This window comes from Aedes albopictus, chromosome 2, assembly GCF_035046485.1.
Source record: "Aedes albopictus strain Foshan chromosome 2, AalbF5, whole genome shotgun sequence".
NCBI lineage: Eukaryota > Metazoa > Arthropoda > Insecta > Diptera > Culicidae > Aedes > Aedes albopictus.
In genome coordinates, this window is record NC_085137.1 from 261,730,500 (window position 1) to 261,755,779 (window position 25,280).

A 25,280-nucleotide genomic window follows, 5' to 3' on the forward strand; every position below is an offset into this window, starting at 1 on the left:
GGTGACGATGCTAAGAGGGTTAATGTCACCCCATAGTCCTTGGAATCCTGGGATGGAACACAGGTATTTGGTCCGTGTCCTGGCCCTTGTGCCTAGGTTTAAGCGCCTTTGCTCGCTCTCTGAAAATAAACTAAAACGTTATGGTCCCCTAACCCCTCAATGATTAACCTTATTTTAAATATAAATTAACATAATATTAACATATAGAATGTAAAATGTATATATATATATATATTAAAAAGGATAGATCTCACCGAATGAAATTGTCCAATACATTGTGCCAACAGTACTCAAAGATGGTACGAGCATTCCCCTCGCTTGGTTTTGAAGCTTTTCACCAGTATTTGTCTTTTTTCTCCTTTAAACTTTTCCAAATTTTATCCACATTTATTCAATGCATAACGCCCACCAATCACAGTAAGCCGGACGTTTTGAACTGCTCAATGCTCTTCATTACGCAACTATGAGCTGTTGGCATGGCGACACTACTTGCATTCCGGCAAAGAATTCCGGTTCAATTTTCACCATTTTTCAAATCTTTTCGTTTGTCCTTGGGTAATATTTAAAAGCCCCAATTGGTCACATTTATGGTCATATCACGCCACTTAAAAGCAGCCCCAACAACGCGTTATAACAGAAAACTCCAAAAACAAAAATATTCGATTAGGCACCGTTTCTCTTCTTTTTCAATTCACTTCGCAATTGTCTTCCTGCACTAAAATTCAACACACACCTACCACTCCTGTAGCTTTAAAACGCATTTCCAGGTTATGCTCTGTTCGAATCACTCCACGCAACCGGCATATGACGGCGATCGCGATAATGAATTAAATGCTTTGGCTGTTTTCCTACTCTCCGCATCGACCAATGTGGCGCCAGCTTCTATGCGCGAAAAATCGCTAAAAGTAAATCACAAAATTATTGTATGGCGAATAGCATCTAAAGGCATATTTCTCGAAGTGGAACACAATATTTGAAAAAAATATTTGGTAGCGGTTGTGCACAATGATGACCGGTTCGGGGCCTACCAAATATTTTTTCGGTAAAAGCTTTTGATTTCGAGAAATTCGAGTTTAGATGCTTTTCGCCATACAAAATAAAATTATTTTACTCCTGCTGATCAACATTGAACGCACTCTCTGCAGGTAATCCATTGACGACACTTTCCAAACACGCACTTTGCCATCTCTACAAATGGCACACTTCAAGCAAAGGGATTTCCGGCTTAATAACCTAATCTTTCACGTAAGAAGTAAGTTTTTCAGCCGAACCGAACACCTGCAAAAGCGCGACGTCCTACAAAATCCCTACAAACTAAATTCTCCTTTGGAGCTTCACTGATCTTCCTTTTTCTTGCCATTTCATCGGCCGAAACAAACACGGAGCCGAAAAAACGTGACAGGTGATTCAAAAAACACAACCGTCCGCGTGCACAGACTACTGCGATCCTATGACAAAATTAAATTGATTTACTCCTGCCCGAAAAGTGGGTAGTCCAACTGTGGCTTTGCGCGCAGCCACAGTTGATCAGCAGGAGTAAATCAATTTAAGTTTGTATGGCGAAATGCATCTAAACTTGAATTATTTGAAATACAAAGCTTTTCCCGAAAAAATATTTGGTAGGCTTAATAGTGGTCACCATTGTGCACAACCACTACCAAATATTTTTTTCGAATAATGTGTTCCACTTTGAAGAATTTGCCTTTAGATGGTATTCGCCATACACTATTTTTGCGATTTACTTTTAGCGATTTTTCGCACATAGAAGCTAGCGCCACATTGGTCGATGCGGAGAGTAGGGAAACAGTCGATGTAGTTAATGGATTACCGGCAGGGAGTGCGTTCAATGCCGGTCAGCAGGAGTAAAAACATTTTATTTTGTATGGCGAAAAGCATCTAAACTCTATTTCTCGAAATGAAAAGCTTTTAACGAAAAAATATTTGGTAGGCACCAAACCGGACATCATTGTGCCCAACTGCTACCAAATATTTTTTCGAATAATGTGTTCCACTTCGAGAAATACGCATTTAGATGCTATTCGCCATACAATATTTTTGTGTTTTACTTTTAGCGATTTTTCGCGCATAGAAGCTAGCGCCTCAATGGTTGATGCGGAGAGTAGGAAAACAGCCTAAGCATTTAATCCATTCTAATAATACTTATTTGCTTTAATTCGTCCAATGTTGTTACTATTCGCGACAACGCATCTGGACCTGCATTTCCTTTTCCAGGTATATACTCTATTGTGAAATCATATTCTTCTAAATCTAAACGCATCATTGTCAATTTCGAAGTTGGGTTTTTCATTCCGAACAGATAGACTAGGGGTCTATGGTCTGTTCGTACTAAAAACTTTCTGACCAATAAATAGGGTTTAAAATAATTAATAGCCCAATGGATGGCAGTTAATTCTTTCAAAATTACAGGTTTATTTTTCTCACCTTGCGTAAATGTTTTACTAGCATAGGCGATAGGAAGATTTCCATTTTGTGTTTGTTGAGACAACACTACTCCACATCCAATGTCAGAAGCATCTGTAGTAAGTATGAATGAATTAACTACATCGGCTGTTTTCCTACTCTCCGCATCGACCAATGTGGCGCTAGCTTCTATGCGCGAAAAATCGCTAAAAGTAAATCGCAAAAATATTGTATGGCGAATACCATCTATAGGCATATTATTCAAAGTGGAACACATTATTCGAAAAAATATTTGGTAGTGGTTGTGCACAATGGTGACCACTATTAAGCCTACCAAATATTTTTTCGGGAAAAGCTTTGTATTTCAAGTAATTCAAGTTTAGATGCATTTCGCCATACAAAATTAAGTTGATTTACTCCTGCTGATCAACTGTGGCTGCGCGCAAAGCGGGTAGTCCATTAAAATTGAACTATAGATGACGAAGATATCACCAAATCACTTTTCCATGTTTTACGAAAGTGACCCCAAACTTTTGGCCGATACATCATATTGAGGAGTGGCCCCAAACTTTTGGTCGATGACATCAAGGATTAATTTACTTAATAACTTTTTTTCTCGATTTTTTAGCTAAGTTCTGTAAAAAGCAGTTGAAAGCTAATAGAAAATGGGTCATATTACCGCTCTCATCTTAAAATTTGGTCGACCCAACTTCCAGCGACACTGCCGTAAGTTTATATTCATTTTTTAGAAAATTTGGCAACTTTGGGTTAAGTTTACATACAAAATTTTTGAAAAAGTTTCTTTTAAATCATGTTCAAAGTTACTTTGACTTATTATCTTTTGAATGAAACCTAGGGTTTTGAAATCGGACGCAAATGAATTAACTACATCGGCTGTTTTCCTACTCTCCACATCGACCAATGTGGCGCTAGATTCTATGCGCGAAAAATCGCTAAAAGTAAATTGCAAAAATATTGTATGGCGAATACCATCTAAAGGCAAATTCTTCAAAGTGGAACACATTATTCGAAAAAATATTTGGTAGTGGCTGTGTACAATGGTGACCTTTATTAAGCCTACCAAATATTTTTTCGGGAAAAGCTTTGTATTTCAAGTAATTCAAGTTTAGATGCATTTCGCCATACAAAATTAAACTGATTTACTCCTGCTGATCAACTGTGGCTGCACGCAAAGCGGGTAGTCCATTGGCGGAGATATGGGCCTAAAAAAATGACATGTTTTTTAGGGGGTGACCCCAAACTTTTGAACGGGAGTGTATATGGGTTCGCTATTGGTAATTACAAATTTTACATATGGTTTCGTTGCAGAAATAATGGTATTTCCACAAAAAACACCTGGGTAAATCTCTTTGGAATGGACTACCATATCTTCAGAGATTCTTAAATGTGGAACTCGTCTAACAACTTCACTACGACTTGGTAGCATGAAGCCTTCATTTAAATTATCTTCTATGCATACTGATACCTGAGTATTCCCTAAATTAAAATTAAGTAGCCAATATTCATAATCAATTACACACTTGTAGTTGATTAAAAAATCTTGGCCTAAAATACCGTCTGCTTGAATAGGTCAATTAGGTGTTACTAAATGAAAATCATGATTCAAAGTTAAAGTATTATTAAAGCACAATGCTGTGTTTACTACTCCTAAAGTTTCTACACTATTTTCAGTAATACCAGTTAATTTAATTTTATTGTGGATATTTACAGGTTGATCAGGGCGGATATTTTGAGCTTTAAATAAAGAAATATCGGCGCCTGTATCGATAATTAAATTGCAAACTGGGAATACAGTTTGTGCACTTGACTTGCACTTTGACTTGGATGAAGTTTGACGCATTTAAATTGATTGTCAAGATAGGTGAGCCAAATGGTAACAATAGGCCTTTTCATGTGACAGATCCGTGCATGCATTTGTTTACAAAGCTTGAACAACAGCTGCTAACAAGAACGTGTCATCTTCATAGAAGAACTGTCAAACGCCCGAACAATCAGCTGATTTAAGACGTCAAATGAAAAGGCCCATTGTCCAGGTAGTCGACGTCCTTGTTCAATGAATTAACTACATCGGCTGTTTTCCTACTCTCCGCATCGACCAATGTGGCGCTAGCTTCTATGCGCGAAAAATCGCTAAAAGTAAATCGCAAAAATATTGTATGGCGAATACCATCTAAAGGCAAATTCTTCAAAGTGGAACACATTATTCGAAAAAATATATGGTAGTGGTTGTGCACAATGGTGACCACTATGAAGCCTACCAAATTTTTTTTCGGGAAAAGCTTTGTATTTCAAGTAATTCAAGTTTAGATGCATTTCGCCATACAAAATTAAATTGATTTATTTCTGCTGATCAACTGTGGCTGCGCGCAAAGCGGGTAGTCCATTCCTCGGTCCATTCAAATGGCCGTCACCGTAGAAAGTTTCTGCCAGGAATCGCTCAAGAAGTTTCTTGAGCGATTCCTTTTGAACTCAAAACTGCGCTATATTCCGAACAATGAATTAACTATTTACATCGGCTGTTTTCCTACTCTCCGCATCGACCAATGTGGCGCTAGCTTCTATGTGCGAAAAATCGCTAAAAGTAAATCGCAAAAATATTGTATGGCGAATACCATCTAAAGGCAAATTCTTCAAAGTGGAACACATTATTCGAAAAAATATATGGTAGTGGTTGTGCACAATGGTGACCACTATGAAGCCTACCAAATTTTTTTTCGGGAAAAGCTTTGTATTTCAAGTAATTCAAGTTTAGATGCATTTCGCCATACAAAATTAAATTGATTTATTTCTGCTGATCAACTGTGGCTGCGCGCAAAGCGGGTAGTCCATTCCTCGGTCCATTCAAATGGCCGTCACCGTAGAAAGTTTCTGCCAGGAATCGCTCAAGAAGTTTCTTGAGCGATTCCTTTTGAACTCAAAACTGCGCTATATTCCGAACAATGAATTAACTATTTACATCGGCTGTTTTCCTACTCTCCGCATCGACCAATGTGGCGCTAGCTTCTATGTGCGAAAAATCGCTAAAAGTAAATCGCAAAAATATTGTATGGCGAATACCATGTAAAGGCAAATTCTTCAAAGTGGAACACATTATTCGAAAAAATATATGGTAGTGGTTGTGCACAATGGTGACCACTATGAAGCCTACCAAATTTTTTTTCGGGAAAAGCTTTGTATTTCAAGTAATTCAAGTTTAGATGCATTTCGCCATACAAAATTAAATTGATTTATTTCTGCTGATCAACTGTGGCTGCGCGCAAAGCGGGTAGTCCATTCCTCGGTCCATTCAAATGGCCGTCACCGTAGAAAGTTTCTGCCAGGAATCGCTCAAGAAGTTTCTTGAGCGATTCCTTTTGAACTCAAAACTGCGCTATATTCCGAACAATGAATTAACTATTTACATCGGCTGTTTTCCTACTCTCCGCATCGACCAATGTGGCGCTAGCTTCTACGCACGAAAAATCGCCAAAAGTAAATCGCAAAAATATTGTATGGCGAATACCATCTAAAGGCAAATTCTTCAAAGTGGAACACATTATTCGAAAAAATATTTGGTAGTGGTTGTGCACAATGGTGACCACTATTAAGCCTACCAAATTTTTTTTTCGGGAAAAGCTTTGTATTTCAAGTAATTCAAGTTTAGATGCATTTCGCCATACAAAATTAAATTGATTTATTTCTGCTGATCAACTGTGGCTGCGCGCAAAGCGGGTAGTCCATTCCTCGCTCCATTCAAATGGCCGTCACCGTAGAAAGTTTCTGCCAGGAATCGCTCAAGAAGTTTCTTGAGCGATTCCTTTTGAACTCGAAACTGCGCTATATTCCGAACAATGAATTAACTACATCGGCTGTTTTCCTACAATCCGCATCGACCAATGTGGCGCTAGCTTCTATGCACGAAAAATCGCTAAAAGTAAATCGCAAAAATATTGTATGGCGAATACCATCTAAAGGCAAATTCTTCAAAGTGGAACACATTATTCGAAAAAATATTTGGTAGTGGTTGTGCACAATGGTGACCACTATTAAGCCCACCAAATTTTTTTTTCGGGAAAATCTTTGTATTTCAAGTATTTAATTCAAGTTTAGATGCATTTCGCCATACAAAATTAAATTGATTTATTGCTGACTGCACCCCAAATTGGACTGACACAATAGTGTGCACACACCTTCAAAGTGTGATTACAGCGCAGGGATACGCAGAGTATCTGTACGTACAAATCTCAATACGAGATTGAGAAAAGTTGGCTGTGAGCACATGGAAATTCCTTGAGCTTGAGACTCGCGATGTTGGTGCTCATCACATAAGCATTGCGAGTCTCAATGAGACATCTCAATGAGACAAGCTCCAGGTACCTCACACCGACCTTATACACTCTCAACCCTGCACTAGGATGACATTTACAGATAATGTTCAGCTGAGATTTGGTCGACGTTTTCCGGGGGCGGAAAGGGTTTGGGTCATAAGTATGCTGGGGCAGATAGAATGCAGCCGGAGGTAGTTTTACCACGGGATATATGGTAGGAGCGCAGTGAGGAACAATCCTGGTAAGGGCTTCTTCCCAATTGACGTTAGTATGTCTATAATGTTTTGGGAGACTGCATAACGGTGCTATTGGTGCTCGTTTGATCAGATCGTGTACTTCCAATTGATGGTTTTTTGGTGTATTCTGTTTGATCAGCGGAGACGGATGAAGAGTCGTTTTAGTTGAAGGCGCCAACGTTCATCTTCGAATTGATTAATCGGCGGTGTTAACGCACGGGTCGGATAGGCCCTTTGGATCGACGGTTGGTCTACTACATAGCAATAAGACAATAGTAAGCGATCTGACAGATCGCACCTATATGGATAAATCGCAAAGAATTGCTACACGTTGTTGCCACAAAATAGTGATCTTTCTAAATAACCGATATATTCCTTAAACTTTACGCTATTATTGGACTACATATAGTAAAACTATTCTCTAGTAATTGCCTACTGTATTACCATATATGTTTAAGCAATCATACAGGTAAATAACATAAATTTCATGAATTCGATTAGCTAGTACCGATGATTTGTACCTAAACCTATATACGATTTGCAGTCATTGAGTATCAATTACGCTTTAGTTTATGGTGGAGAGCGATTCGTTACCGCTGCGAATTTACGATCAGGTGCTAACCGTAAGTAGCAGTAACTTCGGACCAGATTAAAGTATTTATGCTGTCCTTTGAAACATATAGGTTCCCATCACCAGTTCGCTTAGTGGCTATTATAAGTTATTTGTGCGTCATCATTGGAAAACTTAATTGTAAGTACTAAATATTGTGAATCTGCCAATTTAATAACATGAATAAAATTTCAGTCGAGTCGCGCTTCGCTCGGACTTCGAAAAAGTTTAACAAACTCGAAATTAACGAGTCATGTTGAGCGCATCGAACCCTAACCCCACTATGCAGGAAGGCACACATAGTTGCAAGAGTTGCAACCGTCCCGATAACGCAGAGGATATGGTGGCCTGCGACAAATGCAACGGCTGGTGGCATTTTAGCTGTGCCGGCGTGCAAGCTTCTATCTGTGATCGCTCGTGGCGTTGCCCTAACTGCTCGACGTTTTGCGGCACGATTGGATCCGAGAGCTCGAATGCATCCAGCGCACGGCTACGATTGAAGCAGCTTGAGGAGGCCAAGGCGCTAGAGGACAAAATACGCAAGGAGCAAGCCGACAGAGAAAGGGAGTTCCTAGCTGCGAAGCATCAGCTAGAAACCGAAATCGAGGCTAGGCAATCGGTAGGTGGCAGCCTTAGAAGTCACGAGAGTCATCGCAGCCGACGGAGCAGAGTAGGAACTTGGGTGGCTGAGCAGGACTTTACAATAGCAAACAGAGCGATTGAGAATCATCCGCCGCAAACCGGCAAAACCTCTACCCCAATACTCACGGGTCAGGTAGGAACCGGAGCCACGACGAAAATTCTTCCGCCGCCTCTTAACACCCAAACCTCGCAACACGAACGGCCTACCGATCATCAACAGCCGTCTGTGACTCCCACGAACGAACAAGTAAGTCATCTCTCTTCCAACACCCCGTTGGGCATACCGAAGCACCTGCTTCCCCCAACCAAACCCTCTGGAATACCGGAGACATCATTTCCGCTTGTGAATTCGTCGCGTATTGCGGAACCGGATTCGTCGCACTTGCCGAATGTGTTGGGTGCAGTTCATCCTCAGTCTCAACCGGCACCAATGAGCAAGTCAGTGTCATATTATCCCGCGTTGCCAGCACCACCTCCGATATATTCGTTAGGCACAATGGCGCAGGAACTCGCTTCGACAGAGGGTCCGTTAAGAACGGCATCGAGGATGCCGCCAGTATGCCCGGTGGACAACCTGAAACCATCGCTTTGCCCGATTAAGCCATCGCTTCCTCCGATGACAACGTCAACTCTTCCTCCCATCAACACATCTAGTAGCCACCAGTTACCTCCGCCTCCGGTAGACCCCTCGGGTTCGACGATGCCTTCGCTTCACGCTAACCAGCCTAGAGTAATGGAGCATCGAGTTGGTTTCTCGAGACATCCCGGCAACGGAGACCCACCTCGTTCTTGGCTGAATTCTTCGCAACCGATCATCCGAGATGCTTCAGCTGATGTTGGCCACATGCCCGCGCCGCCAAACAGGATTCCTCCCCAACCGTCGTGCTACGTAGCTCCACCGCAACTGTCACAGAGTGACCCAGCGTCTCATTCGTGGTACCAGCAGCCAATGCCATCCTACTGGCAACAACCGTACTGGCAGCCACAGTACCCGGTGCAGAATTCATTCGCCGGAATAATAAACCCACAGCAATGGACTACCCGCTTTGCGCGCAGCCACAGTTGATCAGCAGGAGTAAATCAATTTAATTTTGTATGGCGAAATGCATCTAAACTTGAATTACTTGAAATACAAAGCTTTTCCCGAAAAAATATTTGGTAGGCTTAATAGTGGTCACCATTGTGCACAACCACTACCAAATATTTTTTCGAATAATGTATTCCACTTCGATAAATTTGCCTTTAGATGCTATTCGCCATACAATATTTTTGCGATTTACTTTTAGCGATTTTTCGCGCATAGAAGCTAGCGCCACATTGGTCGATGCGGAGAGTAGGAAAACAGCCGATGTAGGTAATTCATTGGCCGCTCGCCATGTGGTTTCCCGGGAATTACCGAAATTTTCCGGGGATCCGTTAGAATGGCCCATGTTTTTGAGTGCGTTTGAGTCTACGACATCGATGTGCGGCATACAGCCGGACGAGAACCTTGCAAGGTTGCAGAAGTGCTTGGTCGGGAAGGCCAGGGAAAAGGTACATAGCATCTTAACTCTGCCGGAGGCAATCCCCGAGATAATCAACACACTACGCGATGAATGTGGCCGTCCGGATCAGTTGGTGCATTGCTTAATGAGCAAAATCAGGAACGCGCCTGCTCCAAACGTTAATAAATTAGACACGCTAATTACGTTCGGGCGCGAGGTGCGCAATCTCGTTACCTACATAGAAGCCGCCAATTTGCAAGCCCATCTTTCCAACCCCATGCTTCTAACGGAACTGGTCGGTAAGCTTCCCCCAAGTATTCGATTGGATTGGGGTCTACATACCCAGCGAATTCCTGAAGTCACGTTGAAAGCGTTCAGCGATTTCGTTTCGTCGATGAAGACAGCCGCTTGTCAAGTTGCAATGCCTTTCGAATCCAACCCTCAAGACGATGTGGTCCGGTCTGGCAAGAAAAAGGAGAAAAGCGGAAATGTCCACACGCATTCTGCTGAAGTCGATACCAGAAGTTCATCGAGAACGAAGCCCGAGATGCAGCAAAAGCTGTGCTTGATGTGCCAAAGTGGCGCTCATAGAATTAAGAACTGCGACAAATTCAGTTCACTGACGATTATAGAACGGTGGAGACTGGTGGAGCAACGAAACATGTGCCAGAGATGTTTAACGTGCCATGGTAAATGGCCGTGTAGAACCTCACAGCCCTGTGGTATGGACGGCTGCGGAGATATGCACCATAAATTGTTGCATCCGGGGAAACCGAAACCGGCCCCCTCAGGACTTAAGGGGCCTGGTTCGTCAGGAGTCGTCACCACTCATCGCAGCCAACAACATGGCACATTTTTCAAAATACTTCCTGTGACACTGTCCCATAACGGAAAGTCGGTTACGACCTTCGCCTTCTTTGACGACGGCTCGAACGTAACGCTCCTCGAAAGTAGTATCGCCGACATGCTCGACCTGGATGGAGAAGAGAGCTCGCTTTGTTTGCAATGGACCAGCGACGTCACACGTAAAGAATCTGTATCCAAACGAGTTAAAGTCTGTATATCAGGTGACGGAACCACTCAACATTTGTTGTCACAAGTACAAACCGTGGACAACCTAGGCCTGCCTCGGCAAAGTTTAAACTACACTGAGCTTTCGGTGCATTTTCCACATCTGCGTGGTCTACCAATCCAGAGCTACACCGACGCAGTTCCACGGATTTTGATTGGTGCAGATAATGCGCGACTGAAGTTGCCATTGAAGAAGCGAGAGAGACGAGATGAAGAACCAGTGGCCATCAAGACAAAGTTGGGTTGGACTATCTTCGGTGGACAACGCGGAAGCCATGCCTACAACCGTATGATGCTTCACGTGTGCGACTGCTCTGCTGATCAACGTCTTCACGATCTTGTGAAACATTTTTTTGATGTGGAACACCTTGGCATAACCGCTTCATCAACCCCAGAATCAAAAGAGGACGAGCGAGCTAGACGGATACTGCAAGAGACTACTCGGCGAACAGAATCCGGCCGGTTTGAAACTGGATTACTATGGAGGAGTGATGACGTGCACTTCCCAGAAAGCTACGGTATGGCGGAACGAAGACTCAAATGTCTAGAACGTCGGCTACAATCAGACCCGGAACTCCGAATAAACGTCGAGGCTCAGATAGCTGATTATCAGGACCAGGGATACGCCCACAAGGCTACCAAGGAAGAGTTGCAAGAGTCTGATCCAAGACGCGTTTGGTATTTGCCGATTGGAATTGTTCGTAATCCACGCAAACCCGAAAAGCTACGAATTGTGTGGGATGCAGCTGCAAGCGTTAAAGGAATTTCTTTGAATTCCATGCTCCTAACCGGACCGGATTTACTGACTCCGCTCATGTCAGTTCTCTGCCAGTTTCGTCAAAGGCAGTACGCTATAACAGGCGATATCAGGCAGATGTTTCATCAGCTGCGCATCAGGAAGGAGGACAGACAATCACAGAGATTTCTGTGGCGTGCTAACCCCGAATCCACCCCGGACGTGTATGTGATGGACGTGGCGACATTCGGAGCTACCTGCTCACCGTGTTCAGCTCAATATGCGAAAAATTTAAATGCAGTGGAGTACGAGAAGGATTACCCCGAGGCAGCGAGAGCCATTATACAGAACACATATGTGGACGACTATTTAGACAGCCGAGATACCCTCGAAGAAGCTGTCCAGTTGGCGGTAGAAGTTCGTGAGGTCCACAGCAAAGCCGGATTTGAAATCCGGAACTGGCACTCCAACGCTCAGCAAATCCTTGAACGGGTCGGGGCTGAAAACAGTCAAGAAACGTTTCAAACGACAAAGAGCTTCACCGCAGAAAAGTCGACGATGGCCGAACGTGTCCTCGGCATGTTGTGGGAACCGAATCAGGACTTGTTTGTATTTACCGTTCAACTCCATGCAGACCTCCTTCCACTCCTATCTGACGAAACGGTGCCCACTAAACGGCAAGTGTTACGCGTTGTAATGAGTCTTTTCGACCCGCTTGGACTTATTGCTTGCTTCACGATACACGGTAAAATTCTGATTCAGAACATCTGGAGATCTGGCATCGGTTGGGACGATTCCATTGACGATAGGGACTTCAAGGACTGGAAACGTTGGATCAGATTATTTCCCGACTTGCAACGAGTACAAATTCCTCGTTGTTATTTTCCCGATTATGAACAGCAAAGCTACAGTTCTCTACAGCTGCACATTTTCGTGGATGCAAGCGAGCTTGCTTACTGTAGTGTCGCATACTTCCGTATAATTGACCGAGGAGCACCTCGATGTTCACTGGTAGCTGCAAAGGCAAAGGTAACTCCATTACGACCTCAATCCATTCCCAGAAATGAGTTGAATGCAGGAGTTATCGGCGTTCGGCTTATGAGAAGCGTCTTGGAGAACCATTCGCTGGAGATTACAAAGCGGTATTTTCACACTGATTCGACTGTTCTTCTGGCATGGTTACGTGCCGACCCACGTAAGTACCGTCCCTACGTGCAGTTCAGAACTACGGAAATCCTAGCCGAAACATCCGTGGAAGAATGGCGCTGGGTTCCCACCCGGCTGAATATTGCAGACGAGGCAACCAAGTGGGGCAGCGGTCCCAGCTTCGACGTACAAAGCAAATGGTACAGTGGACCAGATTTCCTTTGGAAACCAGAAAGTGAATGGCCTGTGAAAAAACCTATTGTGGGTGAACCAACGGACGAATTGAGAAGGATGAACGTACACCAGGATATGACGAAGGATACGGTAATACATTTCAATAAGTTCTCGCGCTGGGAGGATGTCGTCAAATCCATAGCTTACTTATACCATTTCGTTAACCGTTGCTCGGCAAAACAACGTGTTCCAACTAAATCTCGCATAACAATGTTGACGCATCAAGACTACGTGTCGGCTGAACAAGGGTTGTGGCGGATTGTCCAAGCTCAGGCTTTCGAGGAGGAAATAGCAGCATTGAAAAATGTCAAATCACCAACCAAAACTGGTCGCCTAGTTAAGTCCAGCCCATTGGCCAAACTATCAGCTTTCCTCGACGAACAAGGACTATTGAGAATGGAGAGCAGAATCGACCCGAAGGCAGCGTATTACCCATACAATTTTCGGAATCCAAAAATTCTGCCCAAATGTCACCGTGTCACCGAGTTGCTGATACTGCGTTTCCATGCTAAATACGGTCATGCCAATACGGAGACCGTTGTGAACGAGCTGAGACAACTCTACTATATCGCCAAGGTTCGATCAGTGGTGAAGAGGGCCATCAAAGAGTGCATGTGGTGCCGAATATACAAGGCCGAACCTCAAGCACCCAGAATGGCGCCATTGCCGCAGCCGCGGGTTATGCCATATGTACGCCCGTTCACCCACACTGGTATTGATTATTTTGGGCCACTTCTGGTGAAGCAGGGACGCAGTAGTGTTAAAAGATGGGTAGCGATCTTTACCTGTCTCACCATACGAGCGGTACACCTTGAGGTGGTGCATTCTTTGACGATCCAGTCCTGCAAGATGGCTATTCGCAGATTTGTCGACAAGCGAGGAGCTCCCCAAAACTTCTTTAGCGACAATGGCACTTATTTTCGAGGAGCAGCTAGAGAATTAGCTGTTGAAATAAAGTCGATTAATCTCGCAATTGCTGGAACCTTTACCAATGCTGAAACAGAATGGCATTTTAACCCACCGTCAGCTCCACACATGGGTGGTGTGTGGGAGAGAAAAGTTCGCTCCATTAAAGATGCACTCAAGGTTCTGGCGTGCCACGACAAGCTGGACGACGAAGGACTTCTAACACTGCTCGCCGAGGCCTCAATGATTGTCAATTCTCGTCCCCTCACGTTTGTTCCACTGGAGTTTCCTGGTCAAGAAGTTCTCACCCCAAATAGTTTCCTGTTGATGAGCTCTAGTGGCAGCAACACTCTGGCACGAATCCCCATCAATCAACCGATTTTACAGCGCACGAATTGGGGAGTAATGCTGTGCCTGTTGGACCGGTTCTGGCAATGCTGGATCAAGTCCTATCTACCAACTATTGCGAGGAGAACAAAGTGGTTCGGAGATGTACGTGCTCTTCAAGAAGGTGATCTCGTGGTTATCGTAGATGAAACCGTACGCAATGGATGGCTTCGTGGACGAGTTACAAAGACGTACCCAGGCGTCGATGGTCAGGTACGCAAAGTAGATGTCAAGACTGAGTCAGGAATATTTCAACGACCTGCGATCAAAGTCGCACTTCTGGACGTGCTGGAGGATAGTAAGGCCACCAAACAGTGAGGCCCTACGGGTCGGGGTGTTAACGCACGGGTCGGATAGGCCCTTTGGATCGACGGTTGGTCTACTACATAGCAATAAGACAATAGTAAGCGATCTGACAGATCGCACCTATATGGATAAATCACAAAGAATTGCTACACGTTGTTGCCACAAAATAGTGATCTTTCTAAATAACCGATATATTCCTTAAACTTTACGCTATTATTGGACTACATATAGTAAAACTATTCTCTAGTAATTGCCTACTGTATTACCATATATGTTTAAGCAATCCCAAGTAACCACAAGCATTATAACATTGCACGAATTAGACTGAATATCAACCTTTGCAATGCGAAATGCAGTAATTCCACACTTGTCATGCAATAATCCTTTAGATTGGCATTATCAATGTGATGATGCATTGCATTTTTCTTTACATTCGGGTTTATTAAAAGGTGATATAAGATAATCCAATAATTCAACACTGCAAAAACTGAATAAATGCAATGTACAAACTAGCAAAGTTGGCTCTAACAATACAATTATAAAAGCTTGACTCTAATGGTAAACAAATAAAATCAAGAAGATTGAACAACTTTACGGTCAACTCTAGCGGTCTTCAACATTTCTGGTTCGACTCCCGATCAACTTAATCCCCGTTTGAGCCACCGATCGACGACAGCAAAAGCTAAATATTTAGACTCTAAATTTTAGAGATGAACTTTTCTCTTTTCTGTACGCTGCAATCACATGCCAATAACGATAGAAATCACAATTAGCATATGAGCAATGTGCGAAGGGTGTTTTAGTCGAGGTTTTTATTTTCTTATGTTGATTAAATATCTTCGAAAATGCATTATGTAATTTTCAGTAATTTATCGGAATGTGATAGTTTACTGTATTCTATTACATATGACATAGTCGTTTTACCCTCTACTACAATGATTGAGATAGAAGAACATTTTCCTTTTAGTTAATGAAATATCTGTTGTTATCACTGCAGCAGAAACGGTCCAGGGTACAAGCGCGTATGGAACTCATCTAGCGGTCTTCAACACTTCTGGTTCGACTCCCGATCCGACTACAAAAAAATAATGGTTAAAACATTAATGTGTGAGGGCATCAGTACCGTCGATAACGAAACGGTGCTAAAAATAGATTTTTGTTTTGGTTTTTCGTGTTGCACGTATCAAGCATGTCAAATGCAAATGTACAGCACATGCATTTATATTACTTTAGCAATGGCTGTCAGCGTGCTGCAATATGTGGCACTAATTTGATTTTAGTGGGGCCCTTTTCGACTTTAATATTGCTTTAATGGGGTGTTTAAAGTAATGCAGCATTATATTCATAATTTTAATTATCAATATATGGCAAAATTGATGCACTTATATACGGCTTCGTGGTTACTTGGGATCATACAGGTAAATAACATAAATTTCATGAATTCGATTAGCTAGTACCGATGATTTGTACCTAAACCTATATACGATTTGCAGTCATTGAGTATCAATTACGCTTTAGTTTATGGTGGAGAGCGATTCGTTACCGCTGCGAATTTACGATCAGGTGCTAACCGTAAGTAGCAGTAACTTCGGACCAGATTAAAGTATTTATGCTGTCCTTTGAAACATATAGGTTCCCATCACCAGTTCGCTTAGTGGCTATTATAGGTTATTTGTGCGTCATCATTGGAAAACTTAATTGTAAGTACTAAATATTGTGAATCTGCCAATTTAATAACATGAATAAAATTTCAGTCGAGTCGCGCTTCGCTCGGACTTCGAAAAAGTTTAACAGGCGGTAGCGGAAGTTTTATCAAAGATTCATAATTTTCTCACCTTACAAAAAACATAATCGGTTTGGGTTTAATTTTCTGTAACGATTGGAGAATTCGCCACCCCCAGCGGTGTCGAAAAATATGTGGGCCACAGCTTTGTTCTGGGATATGGGCATCTCAGTTGACACAACCAAAGCCAATAATTAGTTGATCCCCAGTTGGCCCCCAGTTTATTCACTTATGCGCGAGCGGCAATGGCGGCGGTGTGTACCAGCAAGTACATAAAATTTTGACGTTTAGTAAGGATAGCAATCGGTTAGTGCCACAAAACGGTTGGCGCAGGGATGGAGCGGGAAACGGAACCGCTTCGATTTTTCCCCTAGAAACGTCAAAACTTAAACCGCTCGCTTGTACTGACCGCCTCAATTACCGCTGGCGGATAAGTGGATTCAATCTCCGGATAACTGGATTGTAGAAATAGGTTCACAGAATCTAATCTGGGCCTCTAAAATGATTCAGTTGTAACTAACAAACATCTCAATGAGACGAGTCTCACGAGACGTCTCATTGAGGCACGTACACTAGATTTTTCATGAGCATGCTATGATCTCAAATCTCACAAATTTTCTTGAGACGCATTTCAACCCAGCGCATGGCACACTGTCTCATTCATGTATACATGAGCTTTTAGACACTCTGGGGATACGTCACATCGAATTGAGGTCTTCGGTGCACTTATTCCTTGTAAATGGAGGAATAAGTGCACCGAAGACGTCGAGACGATCCGAGGCAAATGTGAACTTTTATCACACTTTTTAGGCGTAATAAAAAAAGTGTGATAGTCCAATGAATTACCTACATCGGCTGTTTTCCTACTCTCCGCATCGACCAATGTGGCGCTAGCTTCTATGTGCGAAAAATCGCTAAAAGTAAATCGCAAAAATATTGTATGGCGAATACCATCTAAAGGCAAATTCTTCAAAGTGGAACACATTATTCGAAAAAATATTTGGTAGTGGTTGCGCACAATGGTGACCACTATCAAGCCTACCAAATATTTTTTCTGGAAAAGCTTTGTATTTCAAGTAATTCAATTTTAGATGCATTTCGCCATACAAAATTAAATTGATTTACTCCTGCTGATCAACTGTGGCTGCGCGCAAAGCGGGTAGTCCATTTGAGATGTATTGCAGACTACATCTCAAATTGGACTACCGTCTTACCCCGTTTATTCGACACGTTTTCATACGACACTTTTTAATTCGTACCCCGCTTATACGACATATGTCGAATTAAAAAGTGTTCAAACGTCGCAGCCATGTACACTAGAGTTGGGCAAAACAGTTCTTTTAAGGGAATCGTTCTCAATTGAACAGTTCTTTAGAAAGAACTAGTTCTCGGGAACCGTTCTATCGTTCAGTAGTATTTTTTTATCTTGGTTTTGTAAATCTAATGTAGAACTAGTACTAAGGTACCTTACCAAAATGTTACAGATCTACTCTCGTCAAGTTATTTTACGCGTTGTTTACAAAATTAGAGGAACATTTTAATGTTTTTGAAAATTATTTTTCAGTTGCCGTTCTCGGACTAGCTGCCCGAGCTGTCATCAAGAATAATTTTACGAGATGGTTTGGTAGAATATTGACAGCATTCACTCTCTCAGAAAACAAACATCATCTTAGAAAAATATGAATGAACGGATCTGAGGGACATTCAGTTTTCTTGTTTTTGAGAGAACGGAGAACTATCGTTCTTTTCAAACGAACGACAGTTCATTCATTCATCCCAAAGAACTAGTTCTTTTGAACCGTTCGCGAACGGTTCGCCCATCTCTAATGTACACTGTAAATGCAAAACAGTTTGATATTGCGCTTATACCCGTACCCACTGCAGCTCCTCTTGCAGCCGCTACTTTCGGAAGTTCTGAGTTGGTGCTATTCGACACCCAAACCACCTGAGGACCAACCGGAATGAACTGCGGAAGGCAACAATGGACTACCCGCTTTGCGCGCAGCCACAGTTGATCAACAGGAGTAAATCAATTTTATTTTGTATGGCGAAATGCATCTAAATTTGAATTACTAGAAATACAAAGCTTTTCCCGAAAAAATATTTGGTGGGCTTAATAGTGATCACCATTGTGCACAACCACTACCAAATATTTTTTCAAATAATGTGTTCCACTTTGAAGAATTTGCCTTTTGATGGTATTCGCCATACAATATTTTTGCGATTTACTTTTAGCGATTTTTCGCGCATAGAAGCTAGCGCCACATTGGTCGATGCGGAGAGTAGGAAAACAGCCGATGTAGTTAATTCCGAGGTTAATTCATTGTAGAAAGAGCGAGCTTTTCATTCGCACCACCACAATATTTGATGAAATTGTAATCCATAACAAAGTCGGAAATCAAAACAAAAACGAAAATAGAGTTGCCAAATTTCAATAATCAAGGTGATGTAGGGTGACCAGTTTGTCGAATTAAAAGTTTAACCCGGTTATACGACAACAGTCGCTGTCGAATTAGCGGGGTAATACGGTATCACACTTTTTTTATTACGCCTAAAAAGTGTGATAAAAGTTCACATTTGCCTCGGATCGTCTCGACGTCTTCGGTGCACTTATTCCTCCATTTACAAGGAATAAGTGCACCGAAGACCTCAATTCGATGTGACGTATCCCTGCGCTGTAATCACACTTTGAAGGTGTGTGCACACTATTGTGTCAGTCCAATGGACTACCCGCTTTGCGCGCAGCCACAGTTGATCAGCAGGAGTAAATCAATTTGGCGAAATGCATAATCTATTATCTCCCGGTCAACCATTTCACAAACTTCGTTAAAGTTCTTTACCAAAATATAAAGATTAATGTCGACTATTCTTTACTAATAATTTCGTTACATATATTCAAACAACTTCATCGACCGATAACAAAACTTGAATAATGACCTTTATCGTTCATATGATTAAAATCGGTACCGAAACGTAACTAGATGTCGTGTAACTCTATGTTATCGCTAACGCTTTAGTTTTCTTCACGAGTATGTATCGGAATATATTCAATTTCCGACATCAATGTAACTTTGCACATTGGTATCGAAACACAAAGATTAGTCACGATACTTCTTTACCATTCTGTTTGGTATCGTTGGGCGAAGCTGAACAAAGGCATTCTGATACCTCCAATGACAGGAGCAATGTTTTGGTTTTGCTCGAATTGAAAAAAAAAAGAAACCAATATTGAATCAGAACCAGAACGGTTTCTCCAAGCATAGATTAAACGCTTCCTAGGTCCGGATTAGGCCGCATCTCACCGGATTGCTCTCGGGGACAGCAACGTAGGCAGGGAATGTATGCTAGTGGTAGGTATTTTGGACAGATATTGGCAGCAGGAAGTCACTCCTGAGGCCACACTGTGTTGGATGAGTTACGTTTTCCAGCAAAACTCACTCCCGCGCGCGGGGACCTTGTTTGTTTTATTGGCCAAATATGGTCCAACAATGATTCAGTTCGCCAATGGCGGGGTAATTATTTTTAATGATTCTGATGTGCATTTCGAAACTGCTAAAGGTTAGTAGTTTGTTCGAAAAATGACTGCATTTAATCACTCATATTCATAGCAATAGCTTGCGGTTCAGTAAGTAAGTATGAACATGATATCTTCAAGCTCCTGTAAGTGAAGTTCAAATCCCAATTTAGGAAATAATGAATTAACTACATCGGCTGTTTTCCTACTCTCCGCATCGACCAATGTGGCGCTAGCATCTATGCGCGAAAAATCGCTAAAAGTAAATCGCAAAAATATTGTATGGCGAATACCATCTAAAGGCAAATTCTTCAAAGTGGAACACATTATTCGAAAAAATATTTGGTAGTGGTTGTGCACAATGGTGACCACTATTAAGCCTACCAAATATTTTTTCGGGAAAAGCATTGTATTTCAAGTAATTCAAGTTTAGATGCATTTCGCCATACAAAATTAAATTGATTTACTCCTGCTGATCAACTGTGGCTGCGCGCAAAGCGGGTAGTCCATTGCATAAAAACTCATGTACACATAGGAGGCGAGAGATGTGGATTGCTATTTTTAACTTTCTGGCAAATTTTTTGTGACTCGATAATACAGAACCCACTATTTTTGTATCGTTAAATCGATAACGTTTTTTATTATTCGTTATCGATGGAACTTCAATTTTATTTAAATTTCTTCAAGAAACGATGACGATCGCTATCGATTTCGAATATGAACGTCTTTAAAGGTCTTCATAAAGAAATGTAAAGGTATCTAAAGAAATGGTTGACCGGGCTACATCGGCTGTTTTCCTACTCTCCGCATCGACCAATGTGGCGCTAGCTTCTATGCGCGAAAAATCGCTAAAAGTAAATCGAAAAAATATTGTATGGCGAATAGCATCTAAAGGCAAATTTATCGAAGTGGAATACATTATTCGAAAAAATATTTGGTAGTGGTTGTGCACAATGGTGACCACTATTGAGCCTACCAAATATTTTTTCGGGAAAAGCTTTGTATTTCAAGTAATTCAAGTTTAGATGCATTTTGCCATACAAAATAAAATGGATTTACTCCTGCTGATCAACTGTGGCTGCGCGCAAAGCGGATAGTCCATTAAAAAAAATTTCTGCTTTCTGTTGAGATGCCCCTCGCCGACAAAACATGACTTTTTTTTACACTGGGTCGGTCCATGACATTTCTATCACGTGCGCGATACAAAATGTAAATAAACAAACAGGTCCTTGCTTGCGATTCATTTTATTTCAGTCGGTTTTCTGATTTACACACACTCGTTGTTCGAAGTTATAGTGAATATTTCAAGGAAATTTTGATGAAAATAAGTAATAAACATTGCGAATAATGAAGAATCGCCCAGTTAAGCATAAAACTAAAAATGCCTTCCAGGTAAGTACCACTACGTTTGATAAATATCGAGCTATTCATCCGATTAGCTGCCGAAAATTATTTTGAGGTTAATCCATGTTGTCTACCCGGCAGTTCAAAAGCTTCCACGATCGCGTAGCCGAAGTTGATGTCCGCCGGTCGGCCCTATACTACGTGGAACACGAAAATGAAGAACTTGACGAGCAGCAGTGCTTCTTCCAGCAAACAATTCAGAAATGGAGTGCGCTCAATCTTTCCGAGGAGTACCAACAGTTCCAGGCTCGATTGCGCGGAATCGTGACCCTTCCACAGCTTTTGCACAAAAAAGACTTTGTTCTGGAACATTTGCTGCGCAGCCTCGACAATGCCACGGAACTGTCGCTGCAGGCTCTGCTGGAGTAAGTATTGTGCATTCATTTTCATTATGTGGGAGCTGACTTATTTTACAAAACAGGGAGTCTACTACATACCTAGAATATTCAGGTAATTCTAAAGGCAATCAGGGAAATTTAGTTCTAAGGCCAGTAGTACACAGGGTCAAATATTTGACAAGGAAAGAACTCAAGAAACAACATCAGTTTGACACTAATGAAAATTCGATCGAGTCAAACAAGATGTTTGAGCATTGGTTTCTTTTTGGACAAATATTTGACCCTGTGTACTAGCAGCTTAAGGAATGTGTCTAGGCCACTGAATCAAATTTCAAGCATCGCACAAATATAATTAGTAGAGTGGGTCATCGTTTATATGAAAAAATGGAAAATTCAATGGTATCCCATCAGATCAAAGCTTTTTTGGTCCCATTTCAGCACCCAAATAAGTGTGCAAAATTTGGGCACGATCGGTTATGTCTACGTTTTGCGCATCGCGTTTGAAGTTTGTATGGAACTTTACATGGGAAAACACACTTTTATGCATTTCTCTCATAACAACCTCGAATGTTTCAAAAACTATGTAACCGATAAAGTGAGAACATAGCCTAGGGTGTCCTGAAAAACTTTGTCGAAGACTGCGAAGTGATCTGATGCTTATGAAAAAAGTTATAGCGTTGGCATTGCTTGCTGAAACAGCATGATTTTGTTGCTATTGTTATTCCTTTACATGTTAAAACATTAACACATGCATGCGGTTCGTTGGTTATAACTAGTTTCACAAGCATCGGATCGCTTTGCGGTCTTCGACAAAGTTTTTCAGGACACCCTAGGCTATCATTTTACAGTATCGGTTAAAAAGTTTCAGACAAACTTTTTCAACTTATGACAAAAAGTATGTTTTCCCATACAAAATCCCATACAAATTTCAATTGCAATGCGCAAAGTGTAGACGCAACCGATCGAGCTCAAATTTTGCACGGATACTCAGGACCCGAAACGGAATCAAAAAAGCTTTGATCTGAGAAAACGGCTCCGATGACGCTTATAATTAGCCTTTCAGAACGCGCGCCTGTTTGATACTGAAACTGCACTGCGCTCGCGCTGTATACGACGAGCGAGGTTTATAGGTAGTGTTTGTCACGAATTGAACAATTTAAAAGATCGTATATCGCGCGTTTACAGATTTTTCATGGGTAACTTCGAGTTGGTTACCATTGTATCACCATTGAAGAACCATCATCCAACAGTTTTGATGTTTGTTTGATAATAGTTGGTGATTCACGAGTTGAAAGCTACGCAATTCTAGATCTAGATTAAGATTCCAGTTTGTTTTGTTTTTGATCGTTATGCATGAGACTGCAAACGTCGATCGTTGTTGTTATTTTATGCTAATGATTAAAATCTGAGCTTTTTTAACAGTAGCCTCTACTCAATCAAGATCAAATTGCACAAAAAAAAAAACAGCTATGATAAAACTAATTCGGTATTGAAAATTCGAAAATGCACATATATGACACATTGCATTCATTCCTAGACACGGTAAGCATATAGCCCCATGACATCTTGAATTGGGTAGGGATCACCTATTTAGTGAACTTTTACCACTGAAACAGGCGGTTTGTCGTACATATTATTCTTAGTTTATTGTGATTATCTCTACCGACCTTACAAAGTGCTGATCGAGAAAAAAAAAACTGATATTGATGATCAGCTTCATACAGGCCGAGGCAAATGGCATCGATAAATTATATAAATAAATGACTATTTGAAGCTTGATTTGAAGACTGACTGGCGAATTGAAAATTTTTCAATCTCTTACCGTAACATTCGGGATCAGTTTGGAACTGTATCTTTATAGTTGGTATTATTCTCGTATGTATGGCAAACTGCTTTCAAAATATTGCGTACTCGGTTCTATCTTTCTAGACCTAAGGGCTTTCGATTTTATTCAGAGTGCAGCAAGGAACTTAAGCCGATGAGCGCCTCCGGGTGAAAGTCGGTTTCGGCTACGAGAAAAAATGTACTGTAAGTTTCAGTTGGATAGACGCTATTTTTCCGTAAGATAAAAGGCTTACCGCTAACAGCACATCAGCTGCTACTTCTGGTACCACTTTCCGATTAACTACGATAGATATTTGTCCAAATCTGAGATCGGAACAAAATTGCCATCTGCACACCAAAAATCGATTGAAGGTTTCAGCAAAATATTGCTGAATTTTGCCGAGCTGAAGGTTTCAGTAAACATTTTGCTGAAATTCAGCAAAATTTTGCTGATTTGTTCAGTAAACTCTGCTGATCACCAGTAACGTTTTGCTGAAATTCAGCAAACTTTGCCGAAAGTTCAGCAAAAAAAATTGCTGAACCCTTCAGCTCGGCAAAATTCAGCAAAATATTGCTGAAAGCGTTTGGTGTGTGGGTTTGATGCTTCCAATTTTTGTTGCTTTTTTTATATGGTCATCACAGCTTTTAGCCGATTTTCATTGATTCACGAATACCGATGCGTGTAACTGTTAGTCATATTGTTTAATATCAGTAATACATGGTGAAACGCATGTGTGTAGGTGTGTTCCACAGAATATGCACAAACAGTTTCACATAAGGTGATTGAATACTTCGACCATTACTTGCGAGCTTCCATCTCTATACTATTCAACAATACACAGCATCATATGATGTTACCAATAGATATGGAATGCATACACCGTGGTTTAAAGTTGAATGCGTTGAATCTTATATTCTTTGACATAAATGCAACTGTTTATTATTCATTAACAAGAACAGATAAAGAGATTTAGGGTAAGACGGGGCAAGATGGCAACCCGGGGCAAGATGAGCACCCCTCCGTTTTACTACTTTTATGATGAATTTTGCCCAAGCAACTTCATAATCCGTTAGAATAATGTTCATCCTGTTTGTAAACCTGATAAAAGGTACTTCATAATGAACGAATTAAACAATATTGTCAAAAAAGTCGATAGCATGGAATTTTAGCATTTTCTTATAAGAAATCATCAGAATAAAATAAGGTTTTTATGTCAGAATCAAATTTTTACCATAATTCTAGTTATCAGCCAACATTACTAGCTTACTGCAAAGCATTTTAATTTACATTAGAAAATATTTTCTAAAAACAAACATTAAAATTTATTCAATTTTAGTTATTTTCCTATAGTGGGGCAAGATGAGCACCCCTGATGGTAATATAGAAAATATTTTGAAATTATTGTAATCCACTCAATAGTGCCGAACATAGGTTTCCGTAACCTCTGCAACTATTTGGTTGAGTAAATTTCTAAAAATAAGCAACCTAATAATCGTTTATTGTTTTTCGGGTCATTTTGTATAAAGTATTATAAAACCGCATTTTTTTTTCAATAATCGAAAAAAATGATAATTTTAGAACGTGATACCATAGCTATACACAAGGTTCACTATATCAATCAGTGTATGACCAATTTATTGTTAAAATATTGGGATTTTAATGAAGTGCTCTTCTTGCCCCGTAGGGGTGCTCGTCTTGCCCCGTAGCATGTTCGAACTGACCATAAAACATCTTTTTTGTTTAGTCAAATAAATCATCCTTATTGTGAATTTTTAACCCTCCCATGTTTATGGGTGATAGAAAACAAGATATAGAAGAGAACTACTGAGAGGTACTTTGAAAAATTGTGTTAACTTTCAATAAACTCAACGTGATCCTTAGGGTGCTCATCTTGCCCCGCCCTAACCTA

General features: G+C 41.2%; 2 protein-coding genes across 2 annotated transcripts in view; both read left to right on the top strand.

Moving 5' to 3' along the window:
* The first annotated feature begins 7,878 nt into the window (after positions 1 to 7,878).
* LOC115266421 (uncharacterized) lies at positions 7,879 to 14,519 on the top strand. Its single transcript, XM_062848113.1, has 2 exons — positions 7,879 to 9,231; positions 9,714 to 14,519. The coding sequence occupies exons 1-2, from the start codon at positions 7,879 to 7,881 to the stop codon at positions 14,517 to 14,519; spliced, it is 6,159 nt and encodes a 2,052-aa protein (XP_062704097.1).
* A 6,485-nt stretch (positions 14,520 to 21,004) lies between these two features.
* Positions 21,005 to 25,280, top strand: part of LOC109421421 (small subunit processome component 20 homolog) — a 32,743-nt gene continuing 28,467 nt past the window's right edge. The window contains exons 1-2 of the mRNA XM_019695906.3: positions 21,005 to 21,196; positions 21,290 to 21,573. Of these exons, the coding sequence (XP_019551451.3) occupies positions 21,152 to 21,196; positions 21,290 to 21,573 (329 nt within the window). The 5' untranslated portion in view covers positions 21,005 to 21,151. The remainder of the gene's footprint in view (positions 21,197 to 21,289; positions 21,574 to 25,280) is intronic.